This window comes from Chlorocebus sabaeus, chromosome 20 (genome assembly GCF_047675955.1).
Source record: "Chlorocebus sabaeus isolate Y175 chromosome 20, mChlSab1.0.hap1, whole genome shotgun sequence".
In the NCBI taxonomy this organism is placed as follows: Eukaryota; Metazoa; Chordata; class Mammalia; order Primates; family Cercopithecidae; genus Chlorocebus; species Chlorocebus sabaeus.
The window spans coordinates 92,570,667-92,588,900 of record NC_132923.1 but is presented as its reverse complement, the minus strand read 5'-3'; the positions used below and the strand labels follow the sequence as shown (position 1 = coordinate 92,588,900).

The following is an 18,234-nucleotide window of genomic DNA, read 5'->3' as shown; positions in this document are numbered from 1 at the left end:
TGAGGTCATCTTGGAGGCTAGCTACTACAGTATTCCTTAAAGGAACAAGTGGCAGTAGCAGGAGAATGGAGGAAAGAAGAGAACAGAGAAAGGAAGGACAGGAGAGAAGGAAGTATGTTGATTCCCAAAAGCTGAGACCAGAGAAAAACAACGTACCCACTTCTCTCCAGAGACTTCTCAGGTCTACCTTACACTGGCATACCTGAAACAAGTCCTGCTTCCTAGACAGGAACTCTAAATGAGTAGCTAAAAGACAGGAAGGCATGAGAAAGCTCCTTTCGGTCCCAGAAAGCAAAACTATCCTCCCTCCCTCCTTGCCCACCCCACCTTTTCTAAAGCAATGATGGAACAGTTACCTGAGGATGAATCTGTGGCTTGTCGCACGTGGCCTCAAAGTCCAGCACTAAAAAGTAGTGATACCTCTGGGGAGGGAAGGACACCATTGCCGCCATGGATGCGCCAAAGCCGTGGGCCGCCAGCTTTCTGGTGGATATGGAGCAGAACTCCGGAACACCACAGGGAGAAAATAAGTGGGAGCCCAGCACTTTTCTTGCTCTTGAAAGTAAATACGAAGAAAATCGAGCTGCTCCAGTCTGTAAAGGTGCTAGCATTGAACATCCAGAAGCATCTAAAACTTAGGGGAGGAAAGTTTAAAAAAAAAAAAAAAAGAAAGAAAAAAAAAAAAGAACAGAGAGCCTGGGTTACTCCCTCCCTCTGTGGCCCTGTTCCATCTAGTCTTCAGGAATATCCACGCAACATGGGCCACTCCCCAGTGTTTCTGGGCCCCTTTTCTAAATCATAGTATTCGTTACTGAAGTTCAAGACCCTAATAGCAGCACCTGCAGCATTATTACAGCTCTGAGTCTCCCAGATCATTCTCAAAACAACATGCAACACGGGCCTTCATCTTTAAATGGAGCTCTAAAGTTCAAAAGAGAGAAAAGAGAAAAATTGTGCAGTCACTTCTCAGGTGGCAACAGTTAACATTAAAGCTATGGGCCCAAAGTAACATGAGGTGACCCTGTTGTACAATCAGTCCTGGAAGCTAAGTAGACTCAGACAAGCAGCAGAAAATGTCCAAGGCTCTTTTCTCAGCTCCACTAGGAGCCATTTGCCCTTGGCTTTCCAGTCTGTATCTTGATGTCTCCACATACCCTCCTCCCCTCTCCCAAGGTGAAGGCAAACAAAGCAAATCACAGGGGAGTTTTCTCCCAACATTCTGGTGATCCCCCAGCCCCCACACTAGTAAGTGGCACCCTGGGGGAATGAACAGTGCCTGGAGAGCACAGCTGGTAACAGCCTTAGGCCTTCTCATTTGCTGCCTTAGACTCAGTCTCTACTAGAGGCCCTGAATGACTGCGGGACTTTTTAAATAGGGAAGAAAAAGAAAACCCAGATGTGGCAGTAATAGGAGCATGGCTAAAAGTCTAGTAAAGTTTTCTGAGTTACATGTGCAAAAAAAAAAAGAGGAATCACTTTTCCTTTAAGTTTTCCCCTTAAATTTGCAGAATGCCTGCTCCTCAGAGGCCTAACCAAATATAAAAATCAAAGCCTAAGTTTTACTCATGAATAACTCAAACTTCCTTAAAAAGAAAGAAGGAACAAAGCAGAAATGTTGTCTTTCTCCCTTTAATACCCAACATTCAAATTTCTCTCAACTTTAATCCTCAAATAAGAAATCTCACTGTACAATACAGTAATGGCCATAGTTTGTGCTTTCTGAAGCCCCATTCCAACACAGCCAAAGGCTTGCCTCTGATGGCTGCAAGTGGGCACCTGGCTCCCTTCACATAGGGTAGAGGGGATAGCACCCTGTGAAGTACAGCGCATACTCAAAAGCAATTAGGTCACTACCTGAACAGAAGCAGATAATGCCAAGTATGGCTGTCTTCCCATCTCTCTCCTGACTCACTGAATGAGCTACAGTAACTTGCCTATATATTTACTAGGATATACGCTAGCATAGCTCCTCGATTTCCCTATCCCTATAATGAGATTTCAGGGGGATTCAGTGGAGCTAACACCAAAAAATATTTTAAGTTCTTTGTGGATCCTGCACAAGCACAGCACTTGTTTTCACCACTGCTTTATAGCCTCACCAAAAATACAGCCAAAACTCAGCCCCAGTAGACAAACGCCAGCTTGAGTTTCACTATGGAGTTTCCTGGAAAGGCAAGAGGGCCAATATCCTTTTGAAAGCCAGAATCTTCTCATCACCTATTTCTGAACCGTACTGGAAGCCTTGATGAGATAGGAGACACCGGTCTGCTCAAATTACCCATTCTAGTTTGGATTCAAAGTGCCTCAAGGACTTAGACTCTTCTCTAACCCGATAAAAAAGTGTAAAGACTTCCGAAAGTCTTAATGTTCCACAATGTGCATAGAATATGCATTGTATGTACAGTCAGTCAGATCCTATCTACCAAATACGATAAGCAATTAAGCACGATGAGCAAGGAGGGCTTCCAAGTTTGAATCCTGGCTTTACCACTTACTACCCATGGCACCTTGGGCATGCTGTGTTCTTCAATTCCTCATCTGTAAAATGACAATAACTATAGCACCTACTCCTTAAGTGAGAATACCATCAGACAACACATGCAAAGCACTAAGAGCAGTGTCTGGCATATAAGGGCTTAATATATATTAGCCTAATGTTATTACTACTATCCTATTGGGCTATGCCTACCTGGCCAAGCCTGGATCCCCCAGATTCTGGGCCTACAAATCCAATTAATTCATAAGCCAGCCTCAGAGAGTAGTATCGATGTCTTCTGCAACCCTAAAATGCTCTAGACCTCTGACAGAGCATACTATACATACCCTATTCTGATGGCCAGTGGTTCTCTTGCCTGCAGGCCTTGCTTTTTCACCTGATTTCATCTACATTAAAAAGCTTCTTTTGGTCAAGCACAGTGACTGACACCTGTAATCCCAGCACTGTGGGAGGCTGAGGCAGAAGTATCGCTTGAGCCCAGGAGTTTGAAATCAGCCTGGGAAACACAGTGAGACCCCATCTCTACAAAAAAGAAATTAAAAATTAGCCAGGTGGGGTGGTGAATGCCTGTAGTCCCAGCTACTTGGCAGGCTGAAGTAGGAGGATCGCTTGAGCCCAGGAGGTTGAGGCTGCAGTGAGCTGTGATGACGCCACTGCACGCCAGTCTGGGTGACAGAGCAAGACCACAACTCAAAAACAAAACAAAACAAAAAAGCTTCTCTTGTAGGAAGTCTTGAGAGTAGACATTAGGAGGTCAGGCCTCCACATATCAGCAGTTACTGGATTCCACACTTCCCTTACTTCTAACAACCAAGTTCAGTTCAAGTCAAGAAACAGAGGGTAGCTCTTCCTCTTCCCTTCCTGAAAAACTCAATCCTAAAGCCATTAGGTGCAGCAGAAGAGGGCAGATATCTGTAACAGGTGGAGTAGGGTGAGCCAGAGAGGTCTGGGGGACACTGTCAGAGCCCAGGCAGGGTGAGGAAGACATCCTTGCAGAGGTGGGAAGGTGTGGTACAGCATGTCAGAACCAAGGGGGTGTGGAGAGCATCCATGTCGGCTGGCAGTCTGATGTGGGGTGACATAGGCAGGGTAAAAGAGGCACTCATGAGGCGTAAAGGGCAGTGGCAGTAACAGGAGATTAGCTACCTACAGAGGAACTGATCAAAGAAGTGCATATATTAAGGATAATGGGACCCGAGTTTCTCACTGTTACAGAAAGGACTTAAAATATGGAAAGGGAGAAAATCTGTGGTGTTGGGATTGGAATTGGCAGGAAGAATGTGAACTCATGGTTTCTGATTAGATGTATGTCAGATAGACAGATGGATACACACACACAAATATACATACATATGCAAATATATTTCTGTTTAAGGAAGAGCCAGGGAGCAGTAACAATGGCAATGAGCACACGTAGCACTCCATTGCCTTCTAGTTTTTTTTTAAGATAGGGTCTTGCTCTGTTGTCCAGGCTGCAGTGCAGTTGCACAATCACAGCTCACTGCAGCCTCGAACTCCCAGGCTCAGGCAATCTTCCCACCTCAGCCTCCCAAGTAGCTTGGACCACAGGCACATGCCACCACATCCAGCTAATACTTTTATTTTTTTGTAGAGATGAGAGTCTCACTATGTTGCCCAGGCTGGTCTCAAACTCCTGGGCTCAAGTGTTCTTCCCACCTTGGCATCCCAAAGTGCTGGGATTACAGGCATGAGCCACAGCACCCAGCCCCAGTTGCCTTCTAAATACCATTCTCCACTAAAAGAAACAGAGGTCCTTGAAGAAATGGCTGATTCCAGGGATGCAGCAAGAGAAATACAAGATAAGCCCATAACATCTTGTACCACAAAGCAAGGAAACACCCAAAGAATGATGGGAACATACCAAAAGGATACAGAAGCCACCTACTGGCCAAGAAACAATGATAGTAATGGATTATAATGCACTGAATAGAAAACCATGAGTCCATAAAGATATAAATCAATAAATTAAACTTTGATGTGAGATATTTACATAGTTTCAAAGTATCCCCCCTACGAAATACTTATTAATTACAACGAGGAGTAATTTTATGATGGAGAAGCCTGGCAGACATCACCTTAATCAAGTGATCAAAGCGAACATTATCAATAATGGGATAAATCAAAATCATGTAACGAAAAGAACAAAGCATCATTTCTGATACATTCCTGAAGATACACAACCTAAATCTAATCATGATAAAATGTCATACAAACCCTAATTGAGAGACAATCTAAACAATAACCAACCTATAATCTTCAAAAGTATCAAGGTCATGAATGCCAAGGAACGTTTACTGAGGAAAGTCTAAAGGAGACTAAAGAGACTTGATAACCAAATGCAACCCACAATTCTGAACTGGATCATTTTGCTGCAAAGAACATTCCTAGGACAACTGGCAAAACTTTAATGGGGTCCGAGGATTATATAGAGGTTTTTTATCAATGTTAATTTCCTGATTTTGATGGTTGTATTGTGACTAGGTAGGAAAATGTCCTTGTTTATAGGAAATGCACACCAAGTATTCAGGGTGATGGGGTATTAGGTCGGCAATTTAACCCTCAAATGGTTCAGGGAAAAAATTCCTTCTACTGTACTTACAACTTTTAAGTAAATTTGGGCTGTTTCAAATTGTTTTTCAAAATTGCTTTTTAAAATCAGCTGGGTGGGGTGGGGTGGCTCACACCTGTAATCCCAGCAGTCTGGGAGGCCAAGGCAGGCAGATCGCTTGAGGTCAGGAGTTCAAGACCAGCCTGGGCAACATGGCAAAACCCCATCTCTCCTAAAATTACAAAAATTAGCCAGGCATGGTAGCACACGCCTGTAATCCAGCTACTCAGGAGGCTGAGGCAGGAGAATCGCTTGAACTCAGGAGGCAGAGTTTGCAGTGAGCTGAGATCACATCACTACACTCCAGCCTGGGTGACAGAGACTCTGTCTCAATAAATAAATTAATTAAATTATTTTTTTTAAATCCATGTGCAATGCAGTTAACATTTTTAAATTAAAAATATCACACAGACAGTATTTGAAGGGAGAGATCTCCCTGTAATGCCCACAGAAGGTAGGCTGCATGTTCTCTCTGGCAGAGAGGCTCAAAGCATCTCTCAGCCCAAACAGTATCTCTATCCAGCCGACTTTCCATTAGAAGAGCACCCACTCAATGCCCACCTCACTGGCACTCCTGCTACCATAGAGCCTTCTCAGGAAACACCCCTGCTCCCTGCCGCAGCATCCCACCTGCCCTGGCACCCTCTGGTGTCTTAGGGATTTCTCCTTCCTATCGATGTCTTTATGTTTTAGTCACAAATTTGCAGGCTATAAGTCTATAGCTTATAAAATCAACTGGGACTTTTAGTATCTAACTGAGGGCCAAAACTCAAAAGAAAGTTTATGATTCTGCCTATTTCTGCAAACTATCTTTCATCAGAGACTAAGATTTATACACATTTATTCTCAGACATCCTTTTCCCTCTCCTAGCAAATTAAAGGTATTAAGTAGCCCATGGCAAGGAGGAAAATGAATGATTCTCTCCTCAATATGAAGGGCGCAGGTCCCCAATGGGGACAGGGGAGGGGTAAATGGGACTGCCACGGGGCCAGCCCAATTTGGAGAAACAGGCCTGCGCCAGAGCCCCTGGAGGATGGTCTCTGTGCAGAGTATTTACACAACAGACACCAATGGCTCCTCTGCAGCCATTACTGTCTATCAGGTAAATAACACATGTGCCAAAACACACATTTAATGAGGGAAATAATATGCCTTTATAAAAAGACTCAATCTGTATTTACCTGAGAGACCAAAGAAGCACCAAATCACCAGATTAGAGGAACCACAGAGGAGTCGTTCTGGTGTCTTGGGTAAATAGACATTTTATAGCCTCCATTACTGGAGGGGTGAGTGGAGGGGGTCGACCTTTAACATCCACACACACAGGCCAAGGGAGTCCTCAGGATGGGAAAACAAGAGGAGCCCATTGTGAAACACGTGGTCTACTCCCACTCCCACCTCCCCAGCCATGTGTACTTGGGATTTCTGGGAGGGTGTATGTTTATACCATCCCTGGATTTACTTCATTCCATTAGAAGCCAGACTAAGAGGCAGGGATACATTTGAGGAACTCCAAGTTACCAGCAACAGGTTCTGAGTCCAGCTGACTGGAAGCACCTAGGAATACAACAATCACAGCTTCCTCAGTTCTCAGTCCTGGTGTAAGCCCCCGACCCAATCTGACCTGCAGTATCACAAGTGCTCAAGCACCTGAGTCACAGAAACAACAATAAAAAACACAGTAATACCTGTCTGGAACTCACTTAGTCACAGGCTTTGTCTCAAGCAGCTAAAAATAGCCTGGGAAAATTACAAATAAACTGCATGCCTTCAAAAGTCATAATCTTCCACCTAATGAATATATCCTTACTGCCAGAGCACTCTCTGTGTAAAAAACAAACTGTCAAAGGTGAAAGAAAACCTAAGAGGCAACACAGTCCAACCAGCCAGGAAAAATGAGATTAGAAAGAGAAAAGGACTGCCCAAGCTTCACATTGCAAGAAATAATAGAACCTAGGCTCTCGACTCCAAGGCCAGGATCTCAGGCTACTGCTCCAACACAAGGAAAAGGCCTCACTAGTCATTTCCCAAGCTGTGCAGTCTCACAGAAGACGCCAGGAGCCTGAGGACTCTGTCTAGTTTGCTGAAGGCTAGAGGCTGAAGACAAAACAAAGCTTGACACGCCCTGGAACCTCCACGTGGTCCCAAAGCAGAAAGGAAGCAGGAACTCTGAAACTGGGTCCTCACCTCAACAAAACAGTCTCCTCTTCTCTACATCCAGTCCCTGCCTTGGCCTGTAGCTACAGCTGCTTCTGCTCCAAGGCATGGCTAGGGAGAGCTCCTCCAACTCAGAAGCAGCTGCTAATAATCCCAAACTACCAGCAGAGCTAAAATCACTAAAGGCCTTCAAGAACACCAAATTCTGATGGCAACATCACAGGTCACAGCAGGCTTGCTCTCCCCTTCAACTGGTCTGTTTCAGAGGCTCCAAGAAACACATAAAAAGAGGCAATTGTTTGTGATTTGCCTGTTGTTTGCTAAACCATCAGCCATGCCCAGTAGCTTGGGCAAACTCCTTTCAGCCGCCAAAGTTGGAAGACATCTTTTTGCAAAGTCCTGCAAGTCTGTTGCAACCCCATCACACATAAGAAGGGGCAAAACCTTGCTTCCTAACACACCATAAATGGACTAGAGATGGATGGAGGGCAGGGTATAGTAGCATCAACCTTTTAAGCACCTCTCACACTTGTAGACAGCATCTGATCCCAGAAGAGAGGTACCTAGAACTGTTGAATACTTCCTGTACTCTCGGTCCCAAGATGGGGAACTGGTGTAAAAGCAAGGAGTTATATAATCTAGTGTTAAAACACTGGTAATAGACAAACCTAGGTTCAAATCCTGACTCTACTATAAATTATTTGTGATAATACCTATAATAATAATACCTGTGTCTTTGGGTTTCAGTTTAACCATACAATGTACAAGAAGTGCTTTGCACAGTAGCAAGTGCTCAGTAAAAGGGAGCTGTTACTACATGAGAAAGAGAAAAGGGAAACACCCTTTTCTGAAAATCTACTCAAGCCAGGCACTGTATTGATGATTTACATATTTTATCTCATTTAATCCTCCCAGTATCAAGCAGAATGGGTAACAGTATTCTCATATTACACATAAGGAAACTAAGGGATCAGAGCGCTCAGCTCTTTGGGGTCCTGTTCTCTACCACGGCCCACATTTCCCCACATGATTGATTCCCCCCATCCAACAGAGGGCCAACAATGCATATCAACTGCAGTTTTTCTTTTGAGGCAAAGTGTAACTTTAACTAAAAGTAACTCAACCTTAAGCAATAATTAAGTCTATCCAAATCATCCTAACTTGTTTTCTTTTTTTTTTTTATATATTTTAAAAAGAAAAATTACAGGCCTGAGCACAAAAGCAGAATTAAAACAACGGCAGCACAAGGAACTCGAAGCCTCTTCTCAAACAAAATTCCAGAGGAACAAATCTTTCCATCTTACAGAGTGGAAAACTGGCAGGAGGCAGGGTTATAATCAATTCTTACTCAAGTACCCAAATGTAACGTTTCCTTTTACAAATCTGTGCTTTGGCAAACGCTGCTCCCTATTTTGGAATGCACTTCCATTTTTTGCCAGACAAATTATGACTGCTTCTACAAAATCCAGCTCAAATCTCCCCCCTTTTGGTGGCTTTCTCTGACACTCCATCATAAAGCTAATTGCTTAAGTATGATCCAGTGGCACAGTTTATTCCTACTTCATAACTTTTATCTCACTATGTTGTAAGGTATTAGGTATGTTTCTTCTACTACCAGTAATTTTCAAGGAGTTAAGGGAGAAGGATAGAAGACAGCAGTACAGGTATATGTGTGCATGTGCATGTAAAAAAAAAAAAGCATATTTGACATAATTCTTTGACTTATCAGACTAATGCATTTTAAAATTTCAAATAGCATTAAAGAAGAGCATAAGATTGTTTTGTTTTGTGTGTGTGTGTGTGTTTTAATCTAAACTGTGTTACATCTAAACACAGTTTTTAAAGCCTGAGAAACACTGAGCTAGATCCCTAAGCGTAAGGACCACATTTTATTCATTTCTGTATTCCCAGCACCCAGCACAGGACCAGGCACAAAGTAAGCAAGAGTAAATGTTTGCTAAATGAATTAATATGCCCACAGTCAAGATGCCAACTGCTCTGGAATTAGAACATGCTAATTAGAACAGAGCAGGGCCTAAGCACCAAACAAAGCTTCTTCTCTTCCTTTCTTTATCCTTCCTCCTAGCCCACCCCATTCTGTCCTCCCTAGTTAAAAAGAGCAAAAGAAAGAGCGAGAGAGAGAGAGCGAGAGAGAGAAAGAGCCAGAGAGAGAGAGAGAGAGAGAGAGAGAGAGAGAGAGAGAATTGCCTTGGTGCCGGAATACCATTAAAAGGATTAATTTAGGGACCGGTGTTTGGACTGTCACATCCAATCACTACCCACAGATCTACAGCTTCCCAAATCAGGCTCATGCAAAGAGGAATCAATTGCAAGGACACAGAGGGTCTGAACAGGCATACTAATGGCCTCCTGAGGTGCCAGCGGCCAGCTCTGACACTCCCATAAATTATCCGCCTTTTGATTTTACCTGTAGCTGTGGGGCACAAGGCACAATTTTGAACACATCAAAGCAATCCCTAGTAACCCAAAGCTCCTCAAGGAATGCCCCCAAAGAGGAAAGGCTAAAAACAATGACCCAAAGGGAATCTGCTTCCCAACAGTTCAGGTTCTAGCAATCACTAATTAAAACCCAACAGAACCAAGTGGATAACGTAGGACCCAAATCAAGCCTAGTAGATCTGGACAAGGCATGCATCAGATTGCAGTTCTGGAATGACTATGCACCTCTCACTCAAGGAAAGCAAAATCATAGCAATAAACTAACACACTTTCATCTGGATGGCAAATCTGCCCTAGCTTTGACAGTACCTCACAGCAGGACCTCAGGCAACTCATTTAACCTTTCTGGGCCTCAGTTTCTTCATACGGTATCAAGGACAAGAATGCTGACCACCTGACCCACTTCCCAGAGTGCTGGTGAAAAGTAATTTTAAAAAATTTGAGAGGCACTTTACAAAGATGTAAGGCCACAGGGTGGCAACACTAATAAATGACCCCAGACAGACAGGGAGGAATGCTGGTCACACTTTGGTGAATTTCTATCGGGAAGCTGCTCACTCGATTTGCTTTACTGATGGTGCTGGGACTAAGGTCCACACTGAAAAAAGTTCTGGGATTGCTTGGTTTTTTTTTTTGTCTTGAGTCTCACTCTGTCACCCAGGCTGGAGTGCAGTAGCTCAATCTCGGCTCACTGCAACCTCCACCTCCCAGGTTCAAGCAATTCTCCTGCCTCAGCCTCCTGAATAGCTGGGTCTACAGATGTGTGTCACCATACCTGGCTAATTTTTTGTATTTTTGTAGAGATGGGGTTTCACCATGTTGGCCAGGCTGGTCTCAAACTCCTGACCTCCTGACCTCAGGTGATCCACCCACCTTGACCTCCCAGAGTGTTGGGATTACAGGTGTGAGCCACCGCACCTGGCCAGTTCTGGGATTCTGAATGGAACACCCATTGTCTGAAAATTTTCCATTATGAAGAGCAGTGCCTTGCTTTAGTTGTCAATTCCTCCTGTCTGCTGGCTGCCACCATGAGCGGCTATGTTTTTATCGTATGTTCACAATGACAACTGTGAGGACACAAAAAATATGAAGTCAAAAGCCAAGTCACCCAAATACTGGCTGCTTTATAAAAACTTATTAATTATATAAAATTTTATTAGTGATAAAAGTTATCAAGACACTGTGCAAAGAGTTTTACAAATATTATTAAATCCTTCAGCCAACTCGATTGTATCATTATCTCCATTTTACAGATAGCAAAGTGAAGCTCAGAGAGGTAAGTCACTTGCCCAAGGTCAAGTAAACACTGCTACCAGAAACCTACACTGGGGCTTGTAGGATGAAGACCTCCTACAAAGGGAATGTAGGAAGTAAGGGAAAGCACAGACAAGGGACTCTCAGCTCTAACCTATTCATCAGATGCTCACCAAATACAATACTTTATTTGGTCCCTTTCCTTGACATATACCTGAACTAGGAGACATCTCCAAAATGTCTGGAACAGGTCATCAGTCTTCTACAAGCCAGGAAAGGAGAGACCAAGTAGGACATATATAGAATGAGGGCAATTTCCTGGAAAGCTTAGGAAAATGGGTCATCCTCTCTGCGTACGGTTCAAGAAGTTCAAATTAATTGACATTAAGTTATGAACCCTAAGACCAAGACCCTTTCAATGGCTCCGCTTATTCCATACTTCATTAAAATATAGTTTCCAAAGCATTTTTCTTTTTTTTTTTTTTTTTTTGAGACAGTCTCGCTCTGTTGCCCAGGCTGGAGTACGGTGGCGCAATCTCAGCTCACTGCAACCTCCACCTCCCAGGTTCAAGTGATTCTCATGCCTCAGCCTCCCAAGTAGCTGGGATTACCAGCACATGCCACTACGCCCAGCTAATTTTTGTATTTTTGGTAGAAATAGGGTTTTGCCATGTTGGCCAGGCTGGTCTCAAACTCCTGGCCTCCAGTGATCCACCTACCTTGGCCTCCCAAAGTGCTGGGATTATGGGCATGAGCCACCGTGCTCAGCTCTTTCAATTCATTTTACACCAACTTTCCCTTTCTACATCTTTTCCAGTGTGTAAAATAGGAGCCAGTATCTCCAACAAATTCTTTGGTAGACATTCTATACATTCTAGTAGATGGGTAGGAAGTTAGTAAAGAGAACTGTTACACTCATATATGCAGATTCATTTATACTCATTTTTTTTTATTTATAAGAAAAGCATATTTATAGATCAGTTTTTGTTGTTGTTTTGGTTTTTTTGTAGAGTTGCGTCTCAGTATGTTGACCAGGTTGGTCCTGATTTCCTGCCTCAAGCCTCGGTCTCCCAAAGTGCTGAGATTATAGGCATGAGCCATTGTGCCCAGCCATATACTCAATTTTTAAGGACCAAAATAATGCCACAAAAGGGAAAAATAAAATGCTATCCACGTAATTTTCCACAGCCTCCTGACTAGTCTCTCTGCCTCCAGTATTGTCTGTCCCCTTCAATCCATTTTTCACAATGAAATCAGAGCAAATTTTTTTTTGGAGACAGAGTCTTGCTCTGTCACCCAGGCTGGAGTGCAGTGGTGCCATCTCAGCTCACTGCAACCTCTGCCTTCTGGGTTCAAGCGATTCTCCCACCTCAGCCTCCCAAGTAGCTAGGATTATAGACATGCACCACCACGCCCAGCTAATTTTTGTATTTTTAGTAGAGACAGGGTTTCAACATGTTGGCCAGGCTGGTCTCGAACTCCTGACCTCAAGTGATCTGCCCACCTCAGCTTCCCAAAGTGCTGGGATTACAGGCGTGAGCCACCACGCTGGCCTGCCAACTTTCTAAAACACAAATCTAACATCAGTCTACTGCTTAAAACCCTTTAGTGGCTTCTTACTGTTCTTAAATCTGATCCAGAGGTCAGCAAACTATGTTCCATGGACCAAATCTAGCTGCCACCTTTATTTATTTTATAAATAAAGTTTTACAGGAATACATCCATGCTCTTCCTTTTCATACTGTCTGTGGCTACTTTAATGCATAACTGCAGAGTTTAGTAGAGTTGAGAAGTTGTGACAGAGACCCAAAGCCTAAATATTTACTATCTTATCCTTTACAGAAAAAGTTTGCAGAGCCCTAATCTAATCTTTTTTCTACTCCCTGATCTAATCCTAAGAGTTTATAAGCTAAGGCTCTGGCCTCTGCTTACTCCTGCTTCATCTCTCCCCATATTCTCCTGTCCCCTGCCAACTAAGTACTCTGTTTCAGCCACACTGAACTTTCTCATATTCAACAAAGCTCTGACAACTGGTCCCTCATGTCTTCACCTAATTTTCTTTTTTTTTTTTTTTTTTTTTTAGTTTTCAGTGTTCTTTGAGGGTTTGTTTAATTCTATGTGAGGAGGTTTACTTCCTCTGAGAGGCCTTCCCTGAGTCTACAACTCTGGGTCAGAGACCCCTCTGAGTATTTCCAAAGCCTCTACACTTCCCTTACTATAGCACTCTCAGATCATATCATAACTGCCTTTTTACTATCAGTCTCTCCCACGAATTTGTAAGCTCTATGGTGTCAGGGAAGGTGGCTTTCTTGTTCACCACTATAATCCCAGGAACTAGCACAGTGCCTGGCCCTTAGCTATTGAACAAACAAGCTCAAGTCCCTGGATATCAATCATCCAGAGTATGCCTCTTTAGCTGGTCCCTGAGCCTTGTAAAACAGACAGGTTGGAACTAACCATCCACCAAAAGGCGACATGCAACCTAAATTAAACCAAGATCCCAAAGGCCTTGGTCAAATACATTAGTAAAAGCCAAATGAGAGCCAGGCGTAGTGGCACATGCCTGTAGCTCCAGCTACTTGTGGGGAGGAGGATCACTTGAACCCAGGAGTTCGAGCCCAGCATGGGCAACCTAGCAAGAGTCTGTCTCTTAAATAAATAAATAAATGTTTAAAGTCAAATGAAGATGTTTCTTCCTATTTTCTTAAGATGTGTATTTCTGGCCGGGCGCAGTGGCTCAAGCCTGTAATCCCAGCACTTTGGGAGGCCGAGGTGGGTGGATCACGAGGTCAGGAGGTCGAGACCATCCTGGCTAACACAATGAAACCCCATCTCTACTAAAAATACAAAAAAATTAGCCGGGCATGGTGGCAGGCACCTGTAGTCCCAGCTACTCGGGAGGCTGAGGCAGGAGAATGGCGTGAACCTGGGAGGCGGAGCTTGTAGTGAGCTGAGATCGTGCCACTATACTCCAGCCTGGGCGACAGAGTGAGATTCCGTCTCAAAAAAAAAAAAAAAAAAAAAAAAAAAAGGATGTGTATTTCTCAGGATAATGGGCTATTCTGGTTCTATTCAACCATCCTGAACTTAAAGTAGGTGCTCATGAGATGCCCATAAAGCAATTGTGACAGAATTTGAGAGTCTGGATCTCCCACCTCCAACTCTTACCACTTTAGAAACTTTAAGTAAGTTTCTACAGACTTTGAACATATGTTACCTTATCAGAAGAAGCTACAAAAAAATACAATTTGTTTAGACTTTGGGGATACGTGGGGGAAAAAAATACAATCTGCATCAACCCCCACCCCCTACCCTCCAAGCCCAAATACTCAGAAGGAAATAAAGCCAAACTTGACCATGCAACAGGATTCTCACCTCTCCTTACTTCGAAGATGCCAAGACCGGCAGCTGGGGATGCTGAAGGTTCTGTGAGAGCTGGAAAGCCCCAATGCTGTGGATAAACACACATCTCTGCAACAAGTCTATTTCAATACCAAGGATCAAATCCCCATGAAGGATACTACACCTCAAACTCTAAACTCAAACTTTGGGATAACTGCCATCTATGTGGAAAGACAGTGCCCCCAGGGAGCTTTCAGAAACTATTAGTACTATATTTGTAATGATTTTCATGTTCTCTAGTCATATACTTTTCCTCCTATGGAGGCTCACCTCCTAGAAACACTGAACATTTACCGAGAAAGATAGCCATGAAGTGGTGTCTCTTTGGGTAATTTCAGAATCCTAGTCTAGTCAAGGAGGAAGACACTGGTAAGGCTGACAATATTCAGAACTAAGGAACTAAGGCTGGGCCAGGATTGGGGGAGGGGCTGGTTGCCACAAATCCACAAGTCATACTGCAAATGGCCACATAGACTAGGAAACACTCTCAGGATACTTCCAAGCCTGCTTCACGCTCTAAGAAAGTCAAGGTAACTAAATCCCAAGTCAAAACATCAATGGATACCTATCATCCTTTTCAACTAATTCATATCCTCCAAAGGACCAGAAGTTGCAGAGATGCCCCTGTTAGTGATGTCTTTTGCATAAAGAAACACCTAGGGTTGGAACTAATATATTCCTGTCTACCATTCCACACATTTAAGACTTTCTTCTACTCAGATCCGCTGGGAAAAGGCCACTCACGGATTTACCCCACCACAAAGAAAACACTTTTCAAAATGAAAGGGAATAAAAGCACTTTTATTTGGAAATTTCAAGTTGGAAGAAGAGCTCTTAGCCAAGCTCTATGACCTAGCTAGCTGATTATTTACAGGATCTTTGGGCAGGAATTGTTAATGAGCTTTTAATTTGGAGTGCTTAAGTTGCCAAAGTGCTCTGAGCTCCAGTGAAGCACCACAGAATCCATAAAGAAAACCTTATCAATCACTTCCCGGCAGCTCCCTCCCCCCAACCCCCACCTCCTGAGGAAAAGGCAGCCAAGTGGGTTTCTAACCAGGATCACAGACACACATTAGTGGAGTCACACTTCAAGTCCCTGTTTATAAATTGGCTTTTAAATAGTAGGAGATCCAGGTATAATAAACTTAAGTTCCAAGCAAGAACCCACTAAAACAGGGCAGGCTGTATATGATAAAGTCAGAATAAAGCAGAATTTGATGAAGCCAATTTCTGGAAGAAACTCTACAATCAAAACTCGTTTAGCCACTCAACCTACTATAGTTTGAATAGCGTACAGTCTTTTAGCCAATAGGATTCATGTTTTGCTGCCCTTCCCCTGGGAAACTGATGAAATGTCTGACAAGAGTAAATGCCATTGAAGTGGCCAGAGACCTCAAGCAGACGCAACGATGGGCACTATTCGTTGCAAAATCCAGCTCTAAAGACAAAATCCAAACCCCCATTGGGGGCCCCACATCCAGCATCTTCCAAGTCAACAATGAGCAGTTAAATTTTGCAAGAACTCACAGTCAAACCTCAATCCAAATTCATGCTTTTTTTTTTAAGAAAACACCTGTTGCTGGACCATTTGCAAGACAGGCACACAGAAAGATAGCCAGGTTAGGCCCCTTATTCACTCCTTCCACCATCACCACTACCACCGCTTCAGATTTACAAAGAGGTAAACTGCTAACCTGGTGTGTGCGCATGTGTTGGGGAGGGGGTCAAGGGAATGTTCTAACTACAATCTCCTTGCTCCACTTCTAGCCACTCTGGTCAAACCTCTTTTTCTTTTCTAGTAATCCCAGTAAGTCAACCCCCTTAATAAACTCACCCATCCTGTCTTGCAAAGCTCTGCCCCTCTCCCCCTCCGCCAGAACGTTACTCAGTAGATTAAGCATCCAGGGTTAGCACATGGGCCAGCACCCCAGGTGGCACAAATTCTGCGCACCGCGACCCTCGGCCCGCATGCATTAACCAGGGCCCAATCTTGGAGGGGGACATTCAGCATCACCCACCCCGGGGTGTTGCCCCCAACTTGGGCCCATCCAAGTCCAGGGGAGAGTAAGGGGAGGGGCGGGGGGCCAGGAGACCAGCCCTCCTTCCCAGGGCCGCCCCCGTCCCCCGTCAGCAGCGGGAGAGGCTGTCGCCATGGCAACGCCCCCTCCTCGGGGCCAGCGCGGCAGGCTCCCTCCAGGTGCAGGCCCCGACGTCTCCCTCGGCCTCAGCAGGCGCTCAGGGCAGTTGGCGGCGGCGGGCGCAGCCCGCGCCGACTGCGGCGCCGGCCAGGCAGAGGCAAGGCCAGCTCCGCCCGCTCCCCACCGCCCGTTCCCGGCCGCCTGAACAGCGGCAGCCAGCACCACGAGTCCACAACACACCGACTCACCTCCGCGCACTCTGACCCCGACCGACGTGACGGACGGGCGGGCGCTGTGGCCAACCGCTGAGCCCGCTGCCGGTCCCTTTGACCAATGGGCTGCAGTCGGGCGGGGCTTCTTCTCCCCAAATGCTCACTCTCCCGCCGACATGCGCGCTAAGGTATGTCAAGATGGTAACTCCCGGCGGCCGGGCTTATGGGACTTGTAGTTTTGACGTTGCACGAACTCAGAAGAGAAGGCGGGGGCGGGGACATCACTTCTGATCTGTGAAAGCAATTTTTTTAAAACGAAACTTTCTAAGGCCTACAGCGACCCAGGTCCCCCATCTCCGTTTTCCCGCCCTCTAATATACCTGCAAGGTGAATGTGGGCTCACAACGTGACAGATTATATTTACATGACTCTTCATGATTCGTTCATTCAACAAGTAATTATTGTCATCTACTCTGTGATGTGGGCCTGGGGGAGACCTGAGACAAAGAGGGGTTAAGCTAAGAGGAAAATGCTTAGATTTGTGAAGGGCCGTCCTAAGGAAGACTGGCTTGTTCAGGTCCACTCAGAGGAAACTTCTGTTTAAAAGGTTTCTGGCCTCAGTTGTGAGGAACTTCCCCAGTCAGTCTCTCCAGTAAGCTGGAGAGACCTGTGTTTCTTCATCCTGGTTATGCCTTTCTGGGTAGTCATGAGTCCCAGGATATGAGCTGGGAAACCTCACCCTTAGCCAAGCCAATGATGGCTTTGACAGCTTCACAATCGGTCAGGACCCCATCTTCTGGGCCCAGCTTCAGTTACCAAGCCCCTCTGTGTGTTGTCTGCATATTTACACTTAGGATGATGTCATTTCTGGGCCCTACCACCTCTGAGATCGGACTTTAACATAACGGTTTCCACCTGAGCTGGGAGTGCCTGGTAATCCCCATATCAGGGAATGCCATCATCTATCCCACCCACATAACAGGTTAGGTGACTCTACTGTGCACCTACAGCATTTATCATATTGTTTTATAATTGTCTGTTTCCTTGTTGTCGCTCCCACAGGGTTTTAAGTCCTTCAGGAAAAGCATTTTTTTCCATATTGTTCATGTATGTTCCATTTTTTCCATTATTGTTCAGTAATACACAGCATAGTGCAGGCGTAAAGAAGGCCTGCAGTAAATGTCTGTGAACAAATGAGGGAATATACAGCATCGGGGACAGACTTATCCCGAAGTCAGTAAGTGGAGGTACTATCCTCCAATTCTTGGAGCTGAAACAGATTCTCCTATTATTACCTAGACATTAACCCCAGTTGGTCAGTCAGTCCACCTGTATTTATAGTGCCTCTCTTAAGTGTCAGGCACTGTTTCTGTTGCTGAGGATTCGTTGATTAATAACGACACACCTGTATTCTCAAGGAGCTTTTAAACTGGAGAGGGAAGCTGGGTGCCGTGGCTCATGTCTGTAATTCTAAACACTTTGGG

The 18,234-nt window shown here is 44.6% G+C and overlaps 1 protein-coding gene across 13 annotated transcripts in view; it reads right to left on the bottom strand.

Moving 5' to 3' along the window:
- The window catches only part of ERI3 (ERI1 exoribonuclease family member 3), a 134,788-nt gene extending 117,974 nt beyond the window's left edge, over positions 1-16,814 (bottom strand). For 3 of the 13 annotated variants that reach the window (XM_037998498.2, XM_073007378.1, XM_037998535.2), the window contains exons 1-3: positions 16,787-16,814; positions 14,374-14,449; positions 357-634 (exon numbers count right to left, since the gene is read on the bottom strand). In XM_037998498.2, the coding sequence (XP_037854426.1) occupies positions 357-611 (255 nt within the window). In that variant the 5' untranslated portion in view covers positions 612-634; positions 14,374-14,449; positions 16,787-16,814. The other 10 variants (XM_007979008.3, XM_007979014.3, XM_007979010.3 and 7 more) reach the window with 10 other exon arrangements.
- Positions 16,815-18,234: the final 1,420 nt, after the last annotated feature.